This window comes from Tachypleus tridentatus, unplaced genomic scaffold, assembly GCF_004210375.1.
Source record: "Tachypleus tridentatus isolate NWPU-2018 unplaced genomic scaffold, ASM421037v1 Hic_cluster_2, whole genome shotgun sequence".
NCBI lineage: Eukaryota > Metazoa > Arthropoda > Merostomata > Xiphosura > Limulidae > Tachypleus > Tachypleus tridentatus.
Window position 1 is genome coordinate 33,106,054 of NW_027467782.1, and position 21,667 is coordinate 33,127,720.

General features: G+C 33.8%; 1 protein-coding gene across 1 annotated transcript in view; it reads left to right on the plus strand.

The window, feature by feature from the left end:
* The window catches only part of LOC143242978 (uncharacterized), a 32,834-nt gene extending 11,521 nt beyond the window's left edge, over window positions 1–21,313 (plus strand). The window contains exons 3-5 of the mRNA XM_076486588.1: window positions 8,122–8,301; window positions 10,490–10,656; window positions 20,920–21,313. Coding sequence (XP_076342703.1) covers window positions 8,122–8,301; window positions 10,490–10,656; window positions 20,920–20,959 — 387 coding nt within the window. The 3' untranslated portion in view covers window positions 20,960–21,313. The remainder of the gene's footprint in view (window positions 1–8,121; window positions 8,302–10,489; window positions 10,657–20,919) is intronic.
* The last annotated feature ends 354 nt before the right edge of the window (window positions 21,314–21,667 follow it).

Below are 21,667 nucleotides of genomic sequence, written 5' to 3' on the forward strand. Positions count from 1 at the left end.
TGTAAATATTTTCATATATGATATCTAGTCACTCAGTATATAGTAAGTGCATAATGCTACATGGTTACTGTGTGACCACAGCTGCAATCACTGTGTTGCTCCCTTTTGCATAATGTAATGGTAATTCCTTAGAACTAACAACTCATAGTCTTGAGGAAAAGTACTCCTTTATCAAAATAAAAAAGGATAGGGAAATTATATTGGCTTCTTTGAGGTCATATGATGGAGGCTTGGCATCTGGATTAATTGGATCAATTTTTTACACTTCTGATGAAGAAGGCAATGGCCACCACATAAGGAAAATAGCTGAAGAGAAATAAGTGTATAAGATAATTCAAATAAAGCTTCTTTATTTTGGCTAGCTTATCATGGTTTTTTTACTATTTTAGCTTTCTAGTATAAATTTGTCCAATTACTATGTCAGCACTACCTCATAACGACCTCAGAAGTAATATTTTCACATTAGACATAAACAGTTACATATTTGGCTGTACTTAATCCTTTCTCAAAGAAACCAAATTCTCTTTCACAGTAGATTGATTGACTAAGAAAGGAATGTTCAAGTAGTCACCTATAAGAACCCCCCAAGATTCAAGACAAACTTTTCCACTGCTCCAGAGTTTGTGCATTAGGCACTATTTTCCAAATTTTCAACAATTTTCTTTTTTTTCGTGTTCTTGTTTCATAATTATGGCTTCTCAGCTTCCTTCATAACTGGTTACAGAGCTACCTTATCTGCCACAAACCTCCTTCCTTCCTTTGTTCAAGGACCTCTTCAGCTCATTTTGTCTTCAGTTGTAATATCTTTACCCTTGATGCTCCATATACTTTTTTCAGAAGGCCTTATACACATAGCAGGTTTGCTTTTTCCCATCTAATCTGGGGCTGTTCTAATTGCATTGGTAAATTGGCTTGTGCAGTTGGTCTGAATCTTTACTGTAATGTTCCTGAATAGCTTAACCATATCAGAATAATACTTGTTGTAAACTGCTTTCTGTGCACATTACTGAGTTACATTTCAATATTTAATTAAATCGTTTTACTCTCAGTGCATTATAATCACATTATTATTATAAGGTATGCTGCAATTCAAAGTTTTGTATTATTTGAGTTTGAATTTCTTTACTTCAAAATAAACCTCTAAAACAATAATTAACAATAGCTTTTGTTGTTATGTGATGCTTCTGTGGTTGTGAATCTCAACTTTAACAACTGGTATAGAATGTCTACATTAACATGTTGATTTTCAAAGTACACTTACACAGGTTGCTTATGAGTAATTTGATTACATTCCAAAACTTGTCCTGGAGGAAAGTATTATAAAAATGTTCTTAGTTCAAGATAAGCCATGCTCACTTACAAATTAGAAGCTCTATTGCTAAGTGACAGTTTTAACTTGTATGGTATCCTTATAACCAATAGGAAGAGCAGGTTTTGCAGAATCTTTCATGTAAATTATCTTCTATTTAGAACAATGTAAATATTGACTGTATATCAAACATGCTATTGGTGTCAACATTCTTTATATTCACTATGACAAAAACCTATACACAGATAGTATGGGACTTTTTCTTCACCTGTTCTGTGCATAGGTTTTTTTCACAGTGAATACAAAGCATGTTGGCACCAACAGTATGTTTGATACTTTTCACAATCATATACAGTACTGTGCAAAACTTTAAGGACAAAGTAAAAAATTAGGCATCCAATTACTTTCACAGGACAATAGAAAATTAATCACACGTGAAACATCAGAAGTGTATTAATCTTCATATTCAGTACAACAGAAACTTGGTGGAAGTGCTAGTTGTCCCATCTTTCATGCATGGTTGTAAAATATTTAATTAAAGTTTCTTGTAGGATATTCTTCTAAGTGTCTCTAATACACTCCCATAAAATTTCTTTGGAAGAAACTTTTGTTCTGTGAAGTTTTGATTTATCAAATCCCAGATCTACTCAATTGAGTTGAGACTGGGACTCTGTAGGACCATTGCATCATTTGAATGGTTCCAGCAGCTTCTTTCTTAGCTAACTAATTTCTGCATAAGTTGGATGAGTGTTTGAAGTCTTTATCTTCTTGTTAGTAGAATCCATTATCAATAATACATAAACCACTGGGTATACCATGATGGATCAGTATCTGATGATACTTGTACTTAAGTTGGATGAGTGTTTGAAGTCATTATGGGTATGATGATCAGTATAGTAGAATCCATGGGTATACCATGATGGATCAGTATCTGATGATACTTGTACTGAAGTTGGATGAGTGTTTGAAGTCATTATCTTCTTGGTAGTAGAATCCATTACCAATAATACATAAACCACTGGGTATACCATGATGGATCAGTATCTGATGATACTTGTACTGAAGTTGGATGAGTGTTTGAAGTCATTATCTTCTTGGTAGTAGAATCCATTACCAATAATACATAAACCACTGGGTATATCATGATGGATCAGTATCTTATGATACTTGTACTGGTCCATTATTTTCCATCTATTTTGTAAATATCTCTTGTCGCCTCAGCGAGCCACCCCAACCCTAACATATGTATATGATACATACCTTTGCATTTGCCCTCAAAGTAGTTCAATCTTCTATGCTGGAGCTCTTAGAGATAGTGATGCTTTCTTGAACTTGACAGAGGATGTTATTTGGTGGCTAATGGCGCCTCTGCAGGTACCTTTCCTATCTTATGTAGCCTTCAAAACATTGAAGACAAAACACCGGTCTTATAATTCTATTCAAGATGGGGATCACCATATATCTGTCTTTTTATTTATTTTCCTAACTTTTATTTACTTTTCCCATTTTACTGTGAAAGAATGGTCAAGCCTATACTTGGCTCTGTTTTATTTTTGTGATGTTCCTTGGGTGCCAACTAACTTGGCCATTCTTTTCAAATTAAAATAAAAGATCCTTTATTCCCAGGAACATTCCCAGTTTTAGCTACTACTGAGAAATTTCCATTACAAAATTAAGATAGTAGTTTGCACTCTGACCCCGTTCACATGTGATTGCCACTACTTTTGACCAGACCTGAAAATTTCTGTGGTTCTACAAGTTTTTTTTCTTAACTCCCATTTATACATTTGTATTTATTGTTAATGAGTGCACATGAAGAGGAAGGCACCCTCCAGAAAAGAATATCTTCCAGGTTAGTCTGCTTCACTAAATTCTCTCATGATCTTTTACTGTAGTTCAGAATCCTACTTAAACTCTGTTTTATCACTTACCTCATTTGTTAATGCCCAGCTTCTTACCTTCCTAGGAGCTTAAGAGCTCTACTTCTCTGGAACCGGTGTTCTGTATGACACACACTGTTCCTCTTCAATGGGATATTTGCTCTTAGTGTTTTGGAGGAAAGTTAATTGATTTGAGTTTTATATTGTTAGAATCAAAGTGAATTGCAGATAGTTACATACCTCTATAATATATTCTTATACACAACTGGGAGAAATTCATCATAAATAGCATCTCATTCACTGTTGTGTCTGTCATATCCCAGATGGACCTATAAGTCCTGGCATTAAACAAGGTCTTACTAGCATGGATGTAGCAGTTGTAATGTGGTTGACATTTGTTACATATTATTTTTTACTTTCATTCTTAGAACCACAACAGCAAACAGTTAAGTCTTCTTTATGTTGGGAAAGCAGGACTTTTTTATGTTTTCTTAGTGTCTGCACAATAAGTCATGGAAGGTAAGAACATTGGAGAACTTTTAATAAGTTGATGCATGCTTTTCATTAAGGATATTTGTAACTCAACTGTCACATGGTTGTTGACAGCTTGAGATCAACTCTTTGAAACTGATTTGAGTTTTAGAAATGTGCTTAGTGGGTAAGATGCCAAAGCCAAAGGGAATCTTGAATTAAGTTCATGACTAGCATATCTTCTACCACCAGTTCTAAAGTCATATATGACAAGGTTCAGAAGGTCAATGGGCAGTATAATTCCATCCCCCTCTCGATCTTGCTCCCTGATGGTCAGGAAGTAGCTGATACCTGGAGCATTGCTGATACTCTAGGTGAAAACTTTTGTTGGGAATCTAGCACTTCTGCTTCTTCCTCCACCTTTTAGCCATCAAGACTCAGGAAGAGCAAACACTTCTGTCCTTTTGAGCTGAATATCTCTATGATTCTAATCATCCCTTTACACTGGTGAAACTCAAACTGGCCCTTCATCAGTCTGGAAGTACATCAGTTGGACCTGATGATGTACACTATGAAATGCTGCACCATCTATCTCCTGCTTCTCTTACTATTCTTCTGATTGTTTTGACCAGGTCTGGCAGGAGAATGTTTTTCCTGATGCCTGGTACCAGGCAACTGTCCTACCTTTTTCTTAGCCTGGGAATGATCCCAAGATTCCTTCAAACTACTATCTAGTGAGCTGTCTCTGTAAAACCTCAGAAAGGATGGTTAATGCTTGTCTAGTTTGGTTCTTGAATGACACAACCTCCTCTCTCCCACCCATTGTGGGTTTCGATGACAGCACTCCACCATGGACCACCTGATTCGACTTGAAACGTCAGTCAGAAAAGCCTTTCTCAAACATCTTGTATCAATATTCTTTGACATTGAGAAGGCTTATAATACAACATGGAGATATGGCATTTTGTGAGACAGCATAGATATGGGTTACGTGGCCATTTGCCCACATTTATTAAAAATTTGTTAATGGTCAGGCAATTCCAAGTTCATGTGGGTTCAACACTTTACCATTTTTTCTGTAGAAACTTGGAGTCTCTTGGGGCTGTGTTCTGAATGTCACACTTTTCAGTATAAAAATTAATGCCATCACTGAACAACTCCCTCTCACTGTTGCAAACACGCTCTATATCGACGACTTTCACATCTCATGCCAGTCATTGAACATGAGGTATATTGAGCGGCAGCTACAAACTGCTCTCAATTGTTTACTGAAGTGGATCACAGCAAAGGGCTTTACCTTCTCTCTCACTAAAACAGTTTGCATGCAATTCTGTCACCAATGGGGTATTCGTCCTGATCCTGAACTCCATAGCGGTGAAGTTGTGCTGCCTGAGGTCTTTGAGACTAAGTTCTTGGGGCTTATCTTTGACCGTAAGCTGACCTTTATACCACAAATCAAGCAGCTACAGGTCAAATGTACAAGAGCACTGAACATCCTCCTTGTCCTCTCTTCCATCACTTGTGGAGTGGATCGATGTTCTATGCTAAAGATATATCGTGCTCTTATTTGACCGACACTGGACTATGGTTTGCTTGTTTTTGAATTTCGTGCAAAGCTACTCGAGGGCTACCTGTGCTAGCTGTCCCTAATTTAGCAGTGTAAGACTAGAGGGAAGGCAGCTAGTCATCACCATCCACTGCCAACTCATGGGCTCCTCTTTTACCCACAAATAGTGTGATTGAATGTCACATTATAATGCCCCCATGGCTGAAAGGGTGAGCATGTTTGATGTGATGGGAATTCGAATCTTAACACACTTGGATTATGCTCGGCCACCTCGACTATGAATCACTGGTCTATGGCTCTGCCAGACCATTGGCCTTAAAGATGCTGGACACTATTCATCATTAAGGACTTCAGCTCTGCACTGGGGGTTTCTGTACTTCCCCAGTTCAGAGCTTATACATAGTCTCATGAACCTTTTTGCACCTCTGCCATTTACAACTGTCTTTACTATATGCTTTGAAACTTTGTTCCTAACCAAAGCATCCCATCTAGGGTTGTGTTTTCTTTCCTCGTTGGCTCATGCTTTTTCAGACCAGACGGAATGCCATTGCTCCTTTTAGCCTTCATATCCAGTCATAGTTGGATGAATTGGGTATGTCCTTGGATAACATTGCTGTATCCACTGGTCAGCCCATCCCACCATGGTTTATTACCATCCCCAATTGTGAATTATCTTAAAGCTATCTGAGAAAAGTAGACACTCCTGATTGGAAATACTGTTTGTTATTTGCTGAACATCTTTTGAACCATCTTTCCATTCCTGTTTATACAGATGGTTCAAAATCAGGTGACTGTGTGGACTCTACCATGGTTGCACGTAGAATCCCCTCTACAGCTTCTGTGTTTACTACTGAACTGTATGCCATCTCTCTTGCCCTGGATCACATAGAAGCTAAGCAGTACTCAAACTGCATGATTTATACTGACTCGCTTAGTTCTCTGCTGGCCCTAGAATCGCTTCACATTGGTTCACACCCTGTTGTCACCAATATTCACAACTGACTGGCCCATTTCTCTTTATCATCTACTTCTATTCAGTTTTTCTGGATACTGGGCCATATTGGTATTCATGGGAGCTAGCTTGCCGACACTGCAGCTAAGTCTATCTGCTCTGGCACTATCACCGCTGTGCCTGTCTGATACATGGACTATGGTCCTGTATTCAAGGCTTGGCTCTGTGCCATCTCGCAGTCAATTTGGAGTGAGCAATGCAAAAACATGCTTTTCCAAATACAACCCTGTATTAGACTTTGGCTGTCCTTGTTACCGTAAGGATCGGAAGGAGGAAGTTGTTCTAACTAGACTATGCATTGGTCACAGTTTTTTAACTCATTGTTTTCATTTATCTGGAACTGATACACCATTATGTTGTCTGTGTGATACTCAGGTCACTGTATACCACATTTTACTTTCTTGCCATCGTTATGACTATCAACGATGGTGCCATTTTCACCATATTCTGTCCTAAGGTTTGTCCATAATGTTAGACAGTGTTATTGGTGATGGTGACATTGTCCACCTTGGAAATGTTTTTAGTTTTTTTAAAGGCCATCAGTCTTTCTAATGCCATTTAAGTTTTTTTAGACCTTCTTTGATGAGAATCCCTTTGGAGAATCACAGTCTATCTAGTTTGATTTGAAATTAGAAAATGACTGTAAAGTCAAGTAACTCAAATAGGACTGGAAAGGTCCACTTAGGTGACTAACGCTGCTGTTTGAACTACCTGTTAGTCATCCTGGCAAGTTACTATTAAAATTTTGCTACACTTCCTTTAAAACTTTAATTACTTTACTTTTTGAAAATAGCTATAACATCAAATAACTTGGAACCAAGACTGGAAAGGCCAGCTACAGGTGACTGATGATGGTTTTCGTACTTATCTCTTTTAATCTTCCTAGCGAGTTATGATAATTACAGTTATGCTGCAGAAAGTCCTCTACAACTTGTATTACTGTAGTTTTGTTTCAATGCTTTAGACTAGATGTAAACATTGGTTTATGGTTTTTTTTACTTTGTTTTTTTTTTACCTTAATTTTCTTTTATAAATTTTTTTATTTTACTTTAATTTTATCTTTTTACTGGATGTTTAGCACAGATAGCCCAGCTGCTTTGTGCCATAAAACACCAAATCAACCAACCAACCAACTAAGGAAGATAATTACTACCTTCAGTGTAACCTAGAAAAATAATTTTTTTCTTTACCTCCCACATTTGAGATTGTTTATAAGTAGAACTGGTTTATTTTTCTTTATTCAGAATAGTATGTAGTTATTCATTCAAACAAGTCAGAAACCTTCCAAGAACTTCTGTTATAATTTGTTTCCAATGTGTTCATGAAGAAAACATTTGTTTTTAAAGTAGCTATATGTCTTAAGCTAGTTGCATAATTGTTAAACTGATCAAACGTAGGAACAAAACAAAGTAAAATTAGTTCTAAGTATTCTGAAAGTGTTTGATACCAAACCATAAAGAAATTCAGAATTAAATTTGAATTTTGAAAGTGTGTTTCGGGCTAACACACAGGTTTTATTTTGGACTTTTTTCAGGCAATAAAATGTTTACATTTACAGAAAGTAAACTACAATAATTTTTTATTTTATAACTTTTTTTTGCTTGTCTACTAGCTAGTTGTAGGTTTCAAATAAATTAACTATTGCAAACTTTAGATCTGAGAGTTTATATATAAAGGAAAAGAGTATGACAAAAAAGAAAAATAAACTTTACAGATTCTTTATTTTGAATTATTTTTATAAGATATTGGCACAATGGCTTATGAAAAGAAAATACTTTATCACTAGTACAGTTTTTAAAGTTAAGGTTTATCATTTACATTTCATTTCACTTAACCATTTCTGTGAGTCTTTAAATGTATGTGAACTAGTTGATTCTTTCAGATTTTAGATAGGTATGGTTTGTATCAACTTACAACTGAAAAACTTGGAGTTGCAATTGTTGACACATTTACTTACCTGATGAGCTACCTTAAAAGGAGAAACTTTTCTGTTCCCAAGAAGTTGATTGAATCTCTGAGTGAAGTTCTATTAAATCATTGTGGAAAAATGGTGAACTCACAGGTAAGATAAACTGTAGAGTTGAAAGGGTTTTTAAAATATGAAACTTGTATGTATGTATTGGATAAAGGTGTTTTGTAGAACTGTAGTGTATTTTTGCATTATAAATTAGACTAGCTAACAAAGTTTTATATGTCTATTACACTTTGAGAAAATGAATAGATAAGTATGTGTATACTCATATCATGTTTTTGTTATTTACATTCATATTTTATACTGCTGCACATTATTCTTTTATCTGGAGCTTTTGTAAAATCTTTCATAATGGACCATTAGTTTGGTGCAGCCAAGTGATTAATGTGCTCAAACTGTGAATCTAAGATTTTATTATCTGTGTTTCATTACTGCAAATGTGTGTTCTGTGGGGCTTGTGGGTGCAATAAGTGTAACTATCAAATCTCACTGGCTGTTCCTTAGCTACCTTCCTTTTAGTCTTATACTTCAGAATTGGAGACAGCTATGCGTGTAAAGCCCTTGGATAGTTTTCCACAAAATTCATAAACAAATCAAAAATGAAAGACCAGCATTTTAAAAGTCTTTGGTTAACTAATCTTCTCACCCAAGGTATCGTTTAGTGTCTTACATTTAAACTTTTATTAAACTATTTTTTCTTTTATGTTATATTATTTAGAAAAGCTTAAAATTTTAGCTAATGATTCATATCTTTATAAGTTTTAATTCTACGAGGTCATATTTTAAAAAACTTCCTGAATTTCTCTTAGTATAACACATGACATATTTACTTTAGGTATCTTGTCTTCCCTATTTTATTCACCACCCTTTCAAAAAGTACAAAATTAAACTTAAATTACTCAGAATAAAATTGTCATTGCTCAGACAAACCATAATTTTTATAGCCTTCAATTTTGTTTGGCTACAAAGCTATAAATAAAAAATCAGACCCCATTCCTGCCACATCAAGCTGTCATATCCTTTCTTTCAGGTTTTGGTGATTATTCTCTCTTAGATTTATTTATATATTATTTATAACCAACAGAAAGTCAAGGTTTTGATCTATCAAATGATGTATTGTATAATGTTGTATTCTGAAAAAATAAACATTAGTTTTACTCAGAGAACAACCTTCTTTCTCATGGGAAATTTAATGGCTAGCTTGGACAGATTTGCAACAGCTTTTGTTGCATAGGTAGAAAGGTAGAAAAATTGAGTGTTAGGAGAAATTATCTGCTTTTTACATATTATCAGTATATGTTCTTTGGTCCGTTATTTAATTAAATGAAAATTATTTAATGCATTACTACCATTAGTGTAAAAACAGTAGTATAAAGTGTTCTCAACAATCTACAGCAAGAAAAAAGAAGATAAAGTACATTATTTCATATTTGTCTTGTTTCTTCTTTATTTATTATTATTAAAAGTAATCAAAATGTAAAAATGTGGATCTCTTTTTAGATTAGTTAAGAATAGATTATGTAAAGAAAATAATAATAATATAATAAAAATGTTTCATAAGCCACACGTGCAAGTATCTTGTAGTTAATGTGATTCATTACTGTAACGTGAGCTGTATGTGCCTTGAGTGACACAGATAATAGTTAGACAGGATTCAAAGAGCATATAAAAAAATAAATTTTTAATTACAAATAGATGTACACTGTTAGGACCTTAAAACTACTTAGGGTAAATGAATGTAGTTTTGTGTTACAATTTAGAGTCATTCCGAAAATCAGAAAAGGGTAGTTTAGATTGATTTTGTTTTGGTGGTTATGAGGTTGGTTAGATTTATGAGGTTGGTTAATATAATTTGATTTTGTTTTGGTGGTTATGAGGTTGGTTAATATAAACATGGACAAATCTTTATTTTATTTTACTAAAACTACTTCACTAAAAAAATATTATTTATGATGTTAACTGAAAGTGTGCAAAATTTTGTAAATATGTACACTATTGAAAATTGGAAGTATTTAAAGCTATAAAGACCTTGAATGGGTACAAAGAGGTCATGTGGTTGTTCCAATTGACTGAGCTTAATTGTGTGCATATGTACTGTGGTTTAAAGATAAGGTTACATTAATATCAAATTTTTTTCTGTTACTTGGGTTTCTTGATTTCAAATATTGCACAGTGTTCTTTCTAAAAAATATAATTTAAGCTTCTGTGATTTATTTTTCTTTCAATTTACATATTCTTAATTATTATTGTAATTAAATATGTGTGTGTTTATATATAGTGTGTCAAGACTGCATTATTATATATACAAAGAGAAGAGCTCAAGCAGTTGTCTGCCTATAATCCCACAATTCAAGGAAAACCTGTTCAACATCAAGCATCTACAAGTAGGTTATCCACCAAAAGAAAGAGAGCTAGCGATGACATTAAAGGAGAAGAACCTTTGAAGTGAGTTGTGATTTTCTATATTTGTTATACACACTACATGGCCAAAAGTATGCGGACACCCTTCATATTAGTGGGTTTGGCTATTTCAGCCACACCCGTTGCTAACAGGTGCATAAAGTCAAGCATGCAGCCATGCAATCTCCATAGACAAACATTGGCAGTAGAATGGGTTGTATTGAAGAGCTCAGTGTCTTTCAACATGGCACTGTCATAGGATATTACTTTTCGAACAAGTGAGTTCGTCAAATTTCTGCCCTGCTAGAGCTGCCCTGGTCAACTGTAAGTGCTCTTATTGTGAAGCGAAAACGTCTAGAAGAAAAAAACACTGTAGTCATGAAGAGGTAGGCCATAGAAGCTCACAGAATGGGACCGCCAAGTGGTGAAGCGCATAATAAACATCGTCTTTTCTCGGTTGCAACACTCACTACTGAGTTCCAAACTGCCTGTGTAAGCAATGCAAGCACAAGAACTGTTCATTGGGAACTTCATGAAATGGGTTTCCATGGTCGAGCAGCCACATGCAAGCGTAAGGTCACCATGAGCAATGCCAAGCATTGGCTGGAGTGGTGTAAAGTTACCACCATTGGATTCTGGATCAGTAGAAACACGTTTTCTGGAGTAATGAATCTTGCTTCACTATCTGGCAGTCTGATGAACGAATCTGGGTTTGGCAGATGCCAGGAAAACAATGCCCGCCTGAATGCATAAAGTTTGTGGAGGAGGAATAATGGTCTGGGGCTGTTTTTCATGGTTTAAACTAGGCTCTTTAGTTCCAGTGAAAGGAAGTCTTAATGCTACAGCATACAATGACATTCTAGAGTTGTGTGCTTCCAAAATTTTTGCAACAGTTTGGGGAAGGCCCCTTTTTTCCAACATTACAATGCCTCCCATGCTCAAAGCAAGGTCCATAAAGACATGGTTTGCTGAGGTCGATGTTGAAGAAATTGACTGGCCTGCACAGAGCCATGACATCAACCCTGCTGAACAACTTTGGGATGAATTGGAATGCTGACTGCAAGCCAGGCCTTCTTGCCCAACCTTGCTAATGCTCTTGTGACTGAATAGGAGTGAATTCCCACAGCCATCTTTCAAAATCTAGGGAAAACCCTTCCTGTGGAGGCTGCTATAGCAGCAAAGGCAGTATCAACTCCATATTAATGCCCATGTTTCTGGAATGAAATGTTCAACAAGCACATATGGGTATTCACCTACTTTTGGCCATGTGGTGTATCTTTATTATTCAATTGTGATTGTTAAAATCTTGATAGTGTATTTCCCTATGTAAATTTAAACATTTCTGTTACAATGCTTTATTGTCTTACTTTTAAGTATAAAAATGAAAAAAATACACAAAATATATGTAAGAAATTTCTGTTGTGATGTTTGCTCTTTATTTCTTTCTGGCATTGAAATAATGAATATTAATATAAATACAGAAATATATCAAATTTTGTAAGTTTTATTGAATGTTTATTGTGAATTATTAAAATTTATAACATGATTTTACCTATGATTACAGTGTTTATGCCAAAAATTCTTTTTTACACATTCTATCATTTTCAAATTAGTGGAGAAAAATGAAAATTATGAAATTTTTAACACAGATACTATCAAACACAAAACTGTCATATGTTTGCTTAGTATTCAGACTTGGATTTGGGTAAGAATAAAAACAAACTGAAAATTGCCTTAGTTTTGATGTACCAGAGTTGTTTCATGATTATTCTTCCAATACCAAACATTACTTCCTCTCACATCAATAAATAGTTTGGTGCTTTTATCTATATGTAAAAAAAAAAGCATGCCTAACAGTTAAATGGTAAAGTGTGTCTTGCATGCAGATTATCATGTGACAACCTTCCCACCAATAGTAGTGCAACACACATGCTCCTGATATGTGCAACTCCCTCTGTTCTCTTTCACTGAATTATTACTTCTTGGTTGGCTGTTCTTGTGTTGTGACTTTTAATTTGTTCTCGTTTCATGTGTTTATTGTTGTTTTTTCTCATATTTGTATCAATTTCTCTCAACAGGTTTACTCTTTATTATACAGTAGTGATATTTGTAACTTGTTGAATTATTTTGAAGTGGAATTATTCTATATTTCTATTTAGTTATGGACTTGTTACTTTGTTACAAAAAGTATTTCTTTCTGTCAGTATGGTTGTAATGTGTTCATTTTGAATTATGAATTACACATTCTAAGTTACCATTTCAGAAGTTATATTTTCTATTAGCACATTTATACAGGTTTCTAGTGGTGGTATTCTACTGCAAAATAATCAGCTTTTTTTCATTGTTATATTGATTGTCCAGAGTGCTGACATTTGTTGTGCCTTGACTTGAGTTTGGTGGTCTGCACATTTTAAATACAGTCTGCCAACTTTGGGCAGATTAAACATCTATAGTTATGAGTTTATAACATTTTTATTGCTAGTATCATTATCTGTTGTTATTTGGGCTCCATAACATAAGTTTTGGTAGATTGGTACTGAGAGTTTAGTTTAGGTTTAGGCTTAGTTGTATCCTGCATTCTATACCATTCAATTAGGCTTATCATTGGTTTTTGTTATTTTAGGAAAACGTGTAATTTATCTTACTGGTATATCAATTATTGGGTTAACAATATTGTTTTTTTTTCATATATCGTGTCTCATACATATCTTAATGTTTATATATACTTACTTACTTTTAAAAAATAACTTCTGTTTAATTTTCATTATTATTTGTCTCGTATACTTTTCCCTATTAACTTGGTTTATGTGGAACCCTGTAGCCAGGGTCCACACAGACTTCTAGTATTCTACATGCTTATTGTCAGGTTAGTATTTTTAAATTAGAGTTTAGTGATATATTTCATCTTCACTGTTCAATTTGGTTTAAAAGAGTCTGTTATTTTTAATTACCTATATTTCTACCTCAGGGGTAAATTAATAATTAAATTAAATATTTTATTTGCTTTAATGCATAACATCTGATACATATGTTTATTTCACCACACAATTTCTCAACATTTACAATTTATCAGTTATTTCATTTTTGTTGTTCTTTATAATTTATATGTTTTACTATTACTTTTGTTTGTGAGGAGCTCTGAGGGCCAGGGTACATCCTACTTTCTCCAGATATTGTTTGCCTTCCTCCTACTATAGCAAAACCCATTGAGATGAATGTTAATTTTCTTCCACCTGATCATGGCTTGCCTTTCTAGACCTTGACTGCTGAATATGTGAGACTTACCTCAGTTTTTTTATTTTTTATAGACATGTTTTTGCAGTATAATATTTCCTTCCTTTTCTAGATATTGTTTCACAATGAGCATTTTGTCTCTCTTTTGGAAGTGAGTACTTGCAAGCCTTGTCCAACCGTGGCATTTGTTCTTTTTGCCTTAGTTTACCATCAGGCAAATTTTCTTCTTGATTCTATATCCTTGAGATCTCTGTTGCCAGTGTTGGGAAAACCCTCTCTTAATCCTACCCATTTTATCCCCTACCTAGATTTTAACTTTGTCTTATTTTTCGATTCTCCTACGGATAATGTTTAACTTACACTTTTTTCTTAAACATTCCACTCATATTTAGGGATTTTCATCAGATACTGCCTTGTCCTTCCTTTCTAACCAGTGAACTGTGTAATGAAATTAGTTACTTACTTATATTATATAAGATATAATATACTTACTTATATAAGATATTGTTTCCAAGAATGGAAAGTGGTGAATGGGGCCATTATGCTTGATTCAGTACATAAACCATATCTGAACGATTATAAAAGATATGATGTTTTGATTTTGTAATATATATATCAGTAATTTGAGTCCCTAATTCATACAAAACTATAGATTTAGTATTTTGATACAATAAACATCAATTTGAACTAGATTCTTAACTCAGTTCAGATGGGTCATGCATCAAAGGCCATATCATTGCTTTTATTGATTTGAGAGATTTCACCCCTTCAACATAGTCATTAAAGTACACCTACTCAGAACCCTTTCCAACAGTTCAATGCCTGTTTAAATAAAAAAGAATAAAGGTTCTAAGACTGAACCCTGAGGTACCCCATTTGTGAAATTAGTACATTTTGGATGAACTTGGTAACAACCTTCTTTTTCTCTTCCGTCCAGCCATTCGTCTATCCAGTTTGCTAACTTATTCCCCACACATACAGAGAGAACTTTTTTACAAGCCTTTTATATATTACCTTGTCAAATGTATTCTGAAAATCCAGGTATATCAAATCTACACTTACCCTTATTTACATTGGCAGTAACCTTTTCAAGGAATGTCAAAGATTCGTAATGCAAGATTTTTCCTTCAGTAAAACCATGTTGACCGTCTCATCAATTTGTCAGCTTTTCAGAATGACTTTGCAAAGCATCTTTTAATACAGTATATGACTAATAGGTCCATAATTACTGGGACAGTTTTTCTCACCTCCTTTGAAATTAGCAGTTACATTAGCTAATTTCCAGTCCTCTGGTACCTACTCACTGTTCAGGGACTGATAAAAATTGCAGCAAGTGGCTTGCACAGCTAATTTTGTAACCTCCATCTTTTGAAGAATACTATCTGGTGTAGGATATTTATCATTCTTGAAACTTCTCAGTTTTTTCTTAACTATCTCGTAAATTAATGCAGTAATGTTGTTTCATCTTGTTTTCATCTACCAACTCTTCAATATGTGGAATACTGCTTAAATCTTGTTAAGTAAAAACTAAAGACAAAGCAAAATTTAAAAACCTAGCATTTCATAATTATCAATGGTGAGCCTTTCTTTATCACCTCTTCCTAACACTTGCTTACCATTATTTTATTTAAAGAAATTCATACTGCTAATTTTACATTTTAGCCAACCTTTTCTCACACAATTCCTTTTGATGTTCCTGCTTCTTTAACTTCATCTTCTGTAATCTTCTAAATCTCTTGTTGCACCAGTCAGTTTAAATTTCTTAAACTTATGGTGCTTTTATTTAATTTTACCTCTTATACTCTTTGTGAGCCAACCTGGTTTTTTTTACTTGCAATTACTCTTTTCGATCTATAAAGTATATGTTTATCTTGAATATTGAAATATTTGTCTTTAAACATTTTTCACATCTAATTAGTGTCTTTAAATAAATCTTTCACAAAAGATAATTTTTGTTTCACCCCTTCAGAATTTGCCTTAGGTATCTATTATTGTTTAGTTCAGACAGGTTTCCAATTTATTATGTTGTGTATATTAATGTATCAAATAACAAGATATTTTTATTTGAATTCAGAAGTTAATTAAATGTGAATATGTATTAGATTTATGGTATTTGCCTGGAAGATTAATACTCACAACTTTCATTTTTAACACAAATATGTTTTAGTATACAAACAATAACAAGAAAAGTACAGTTTATAATAATGGGTATTATTAATAGTTTATTACAAAGGATTGTTTATCTACAAAAGTTTTAGAACTTACAGATAATACTAATTCTTATAATTGGTCTAGAACTGAATATTTTATTGATAATCTAGGTCCACGACAAGCATATTAATTCTGAGTTGATAGTGTCACATATCACTTAAGCTAGCTAGCTTGATTGGTCTTATATGAATTACAAAATACTAACACCTGAAATTAATTCACTGAAGTTCAATGGTTTATAATGGTTGAAATCTATAAACATTACTGGTTCTGCAGTTTTCTGATTAATAGGTGTTAATCACAGTTATATCTTTCGAGTGCTATGTCATATGGGCTGTAGCTGTCCAATAATAATAATATTTGTCTCTCAGCATGTCTACTTTGATATACCATTCACTCAAGACTCCTAGAATATTCACCAAAGTTCACTTGGCAACAATAGAGTCAGTCACTAGTATGACATACATAACTAGTACATTGTTGATTCTTATGCTCAGGCACCTTCTACAAATTTCGAGAATAGGTGGGATATGCACAATGCATTGTCAAGAATATATATCCTGTGAAAAAAAAAAACACATACACACACAAAAGCTATGCAGAAACATATGTAGGCACTGAAATAAATGTACAACAGTAAATCTGTTACACCTCTCTTTAGAGAATTAAGATTGGCATTAGACAATTTTTAATTAAGATGTTACATATACATACACTCACACACATGCACACTGATAACAATTTATTAAATACAATGCATTGTTAAAAAATTATATAACTTCAAAAATTATAAAAATATATATATATAAAACAATTAATACAAATAACCTTATGATAATAAAATTACATAGCATGTGAAAGTGCTTGAGCACAAATGTTATCTTTTTTGTAATAACACAATCAGTTATTACACAGACAGGTGTGAAAAGTTTTACAAAACCAGGAAACATCTTGCCTAATTTTTGGCCAAAATAAATGTTTCATAATTTTTATCACATGCATTGTTGACTTCTAAACAACCTTCCATGGGGAGTTTATGGGCTACATTCACTATGTCAAAATGATACACTTTTGGAACAGCAATTTGATAAATTACAGCCCAGTCCTCTAACACTGGTACATTTGGTGTTCTCCATTTTCTCATTAGCACACCATTTTTGAAAAAGTAATATGAAACTTTTTCCAGTTCATTTTTTTGGGAGTGCATATTTAAAGAGTGATAAAGTCTGCAGATTCTTTTCTTGCTCATTGATCAATGTATTTCTAGCACATGGAACTTCACCAGGTGAACTAGAACCATTATGTCCATTATTGACACTCACCAATGAATTATCAGTAGGACAGTTATTTGGAAGATCCCTGTCAGGCCAAAAAAACATCTGAGATGAATCTATAAAATCGTCCTCTAAACATTAATTCACTGAAGTTGAATCATTTGTAATGGTCTAAATCTATAAACATTACTGGTTCAATGCTGTAGTTTTCCAATTAATAGGCAATTATCACAGTTATAGCTCCTGAGGCCTATAGCACACTGACTGTAGTTGTCCAATAATAATAATATTTGTTTCTCTGCACATTGGTTTTTATACACCAATTACAGGAGACTCTAGAAAATACACCAAAGTTCATTTGGCAACAATGCTGTCAGTCACTAGTAATACATATACACCTGGTACATTGTCAGTTATTACACTGAAGAACATTTTACCAATTTTAAGAACAGATGGGACTTGCACAATACACAGTCAAGAATATATGTTTTGTGCAAAACAAAAGTTATAGAGAAACAAGCATAGGTACTAAAATAAATGTATAACAGTAAATCTGTTGTACTTTTCTTAAATTGATAATTAAAATATCTTTATTCCTTATCTCCATATGCAGCAAAACATTGAACCCAATAAAGCACCCAGATGTTCCTCAGTTTTCACCCTTTGATCATTTCCATATTTTATGTTAATAAATCTAAAATAGCATTATTTCTAGTAGGTTTCTTGACTAATTGGTGAAAAATTCATCTTTTCATGGGAGATTTTGAATGATAAGGTAAGACTTTAGAGAGCTGGAGATTTCATATTTTATTAGATTCAAATACAGCTTAGTTACTAAACTAAATTACAGTGGAATTTTATTGTATCAGTATAGTAGTTTGATGTTATCTTAAAATGTATATTAAAAACCTGAGAAAAGTTACTTTGTTTCACATCCTCCACATGCAAAATTTGATAAGGCTTAGCAACCTATGATTAACAGCAAATGAGTACAAAGTACAAAACTAGAAAAGATACTTGTTTGGTGTATTTCATTATTTACTGTTCTATGTTTTAAGAAAAATTAGTTTATGAACTTGTTTCTAAGTAGTAATAATACACTCAAATGTGACTGTATTTTATGAAATACTAGTCCACTAAAAACATGGCCAAGCAAGTCACTTTGTAAAGGTCAGTATAATAAAAATAATAAATATATATAAGTGTACAATGTTATTAGATTTAAGCTATCTAGACTAAACATTTGGAGTTTTGAGTTATAATTTGTAGTCTTTCTAGAATGAAAAATTCTAATTTTGTAGTGGTTACAAGGTCAGTCAAATCAACTCAAACCATATAGAGATACAGCAGTGAAAATGAAAAAGTAAAGTATTTTATAATTACCTGGAGGTTATATATGATTTACATGTAAAATCTGAAAAATGTCCTGATGCATAAATGTATGTGGCACTTCAATATGGTCTGTTCTGACAGTTTAACTTTTTGCATATTATATCAGTTATTAAGGGGCCACTCACCTCCATATGAAACTCCCAATCTTTTGGTCTCCATTTCCAGATTTTTTGGCTCCAGCTGTTTGATATGTTTAGTCAAGATGGGTTCAGTCTTTACCTGCATGCTTATCCATCTTCTCTGAGTTCTCTCTCTTATTCAGACTCCTCCATGTCAGTCTTTCTCAACTCACTGTTCTGGCCAGCACAGTTGTGATTTCATCTCTTCAACCTTTTTCATTCATGCCTCTTTTTCTTTCCCAATCCCTTCTTTGGCAAAATCATTCCTCCATTGTTCCTCAGCACAGATAGCTCTCATTTAAATAAGTGGGAAATACAAAACAAATAAACCATTTTTCCTCTAGCCAAAGCCACACTCTTCACAGGTAGCCTTCCTTCTTTCTTGTGCTGTTCACCCTTCCTTTTTGCCAGTTTATCAGTTTATCTTGTGTTTATGTTACTACTTCTGACTTTTCCAAATGAATGTTCCACACCCTTCTAGCTTTTTTACTTAGCTCTTGGACAATGGTTCATCCATTTTTACAATTTAATCTATAGAGTAGCATTATCCGATACTTTTCATTTTCTCATTTCTCCCACATTGTTTTCTCTCCCATACTTTCTCCTGTTTCATTCCTTTCATGTCCTTCATCCTTACTGTTTAATTGCCCTATGAGATTGAAATTTCATTATTGACCTTCATAACTTTTACTTTCCTCCATTTTAACCTTTGTCCTCTCATTTGATACACCATCTCTTCTTGATGACTAATTTTTTGCTTCTGTTTGCATGTAGTTGTTATTGGTTGGCTTTGCTATTGATATTTATATGTTCTTCTTTATCCCACTCATAATGTTTTTACTGAAATAACAATGCCTGAAGAGGTAAGGACTTTCACACCTATTTTACTTCCATCTGTGTGCATCTTTGTTCCCAATCTGATCCTGATTATTTTTTTTGCCCCATGCAAACTCTTTGTTGTTATGTTACCAACACTGCTTCTTTCCATTACTCCTATTTCTGTCTTTTATCTCCTGGAACTCATTTTTTTTTATACAGGGTTTCTCATTGTAACCCTTACCTGTTGGCTTTATCAACTTATTAATCTGGTTTATACATCATTGACAAATAATTCTTGTCACTTCTTTCAAGTTTTCTCTCACCAGATCTGTCTTGTCACCCTTTTCATGGCTGCTCTCTTCTGTTGTACATTAGAGAAGATTATGCAAATTGGTATCTGAAACTTATTTTATATGGTGGTTATACATTATCTTCATAATGTGAACATCTTTTCCTCACTGGGCTATTTCTTGCAACCTGTTGCTATTCTCCATAACATCCATAGACTTCAAATGGTAAATTCTCACTCTATTTTTATCTCTTACCTTTATAGTAGTCTTTTTACATACCTGCTTCTGCTCTGTAGCAAGTGATACCTATTTGGGGGTACTTAGCTTTAAATCTGCACCACATTACTTTACGGGTCTGTAATTCTTACTGATTAGGTGGAGTGTGTCACAAAACCTGTAACAGATTGCATCAAGTCATGGACTATCATGAGTAAAGCAATGTTGGGACTGACCTACTCTTCATAGTTTTAAGGTGTTGTATTTCTACAGATTCTAATGAATTGTTCCCTCACATACAGTTGAAGGAGTTTTTGCCATTTACCAGTTCCTAGCCACTAGGGAAGTGAATCAAGTAGCTTTTCTTTCCGAGTGAGATTGCTTTCACTTAATCGGGAATAGGGCTGTAGTGTTCTGTTGGTTTAGATGGTGAATACTCTCTTTCTACCTTATAAGAAAAGACAAATCCCCACTGTCACTTGAATTTAAAATTGATAAATTCACCGCATTCTGTTCACCCCTTTGTTTGGATTTTTCTCATTCTACTGCTGTATAGATGTTAGTTCCTGGTCAGTCTGGTGTTGGATTGGCATAAGACTGGCCAACACAAGTCCTAACATATGTGGTTGGTAGGGATCATTCATCCACTGTGGACCATAAAAAAATTTATTAGCACCATTAGTTTTGGACTGGAGTTTACTCATCACATTAGCATTTCTCCTTCCTACTATTGATTGGATGTTATGTTTTCAGGTGGTCTGGGGTTTGCTCTGTGCACATGTGCCCAGTGTGAGGTTTAGGGATAGAAGACAGTAAGGACCTTCCTTCTACCACTAACTAAAAGACAAATGCTCAGTGCTCACTGCTCTTGAAGAGGTGTTGAACCTCCAAATATGGTCTGAAGTATCCTAACCACTTTCAGACCTGCCAATTCTTATGATTTAGATGTAATTGTTTTGATTTATTTATCATTTTATACCTGTATGAATTTTTGTAGTAGTTTAAATTCTAATAATTTTTGATAAGTAATTCACTTCTTTCAGCTATACATCTCAGTCTTACAAATAGTTTATTAAGAAGGAACATAAATAGTTAGCATCAAGGGTGTGCTGATGATTTTTTGAGAAGAAAATGGCAGAAAAATGTGGTTCTGTTTCATTCCTAATGATTCCAACAAAGAAAAGAAATGTTTATAGCAAATAAAACTGCAGGCATAAGTGTTTAAAAAAAAGTTCAGTGTTATTGTATCATCCCCAAAGAGTATGAATTATGCAAGATGTACAGTTTGTGTTTTGATCTACAATTGCTCATCTATGTGACAGTGTTATCAAACAGCATTTCAGCAGTACTAAACACCAAAATGATTGTTTGAGGTCATCTGGAATTAGCAAACCAAACCCATTTTTTGTAAAACTTGATATCAAACCAGAAAATAATGTGATCAGAGCTGAATAACTAGTCTCCTCTTTCACTGTGAAACCTAACTTTCTTTTGGCAGTTT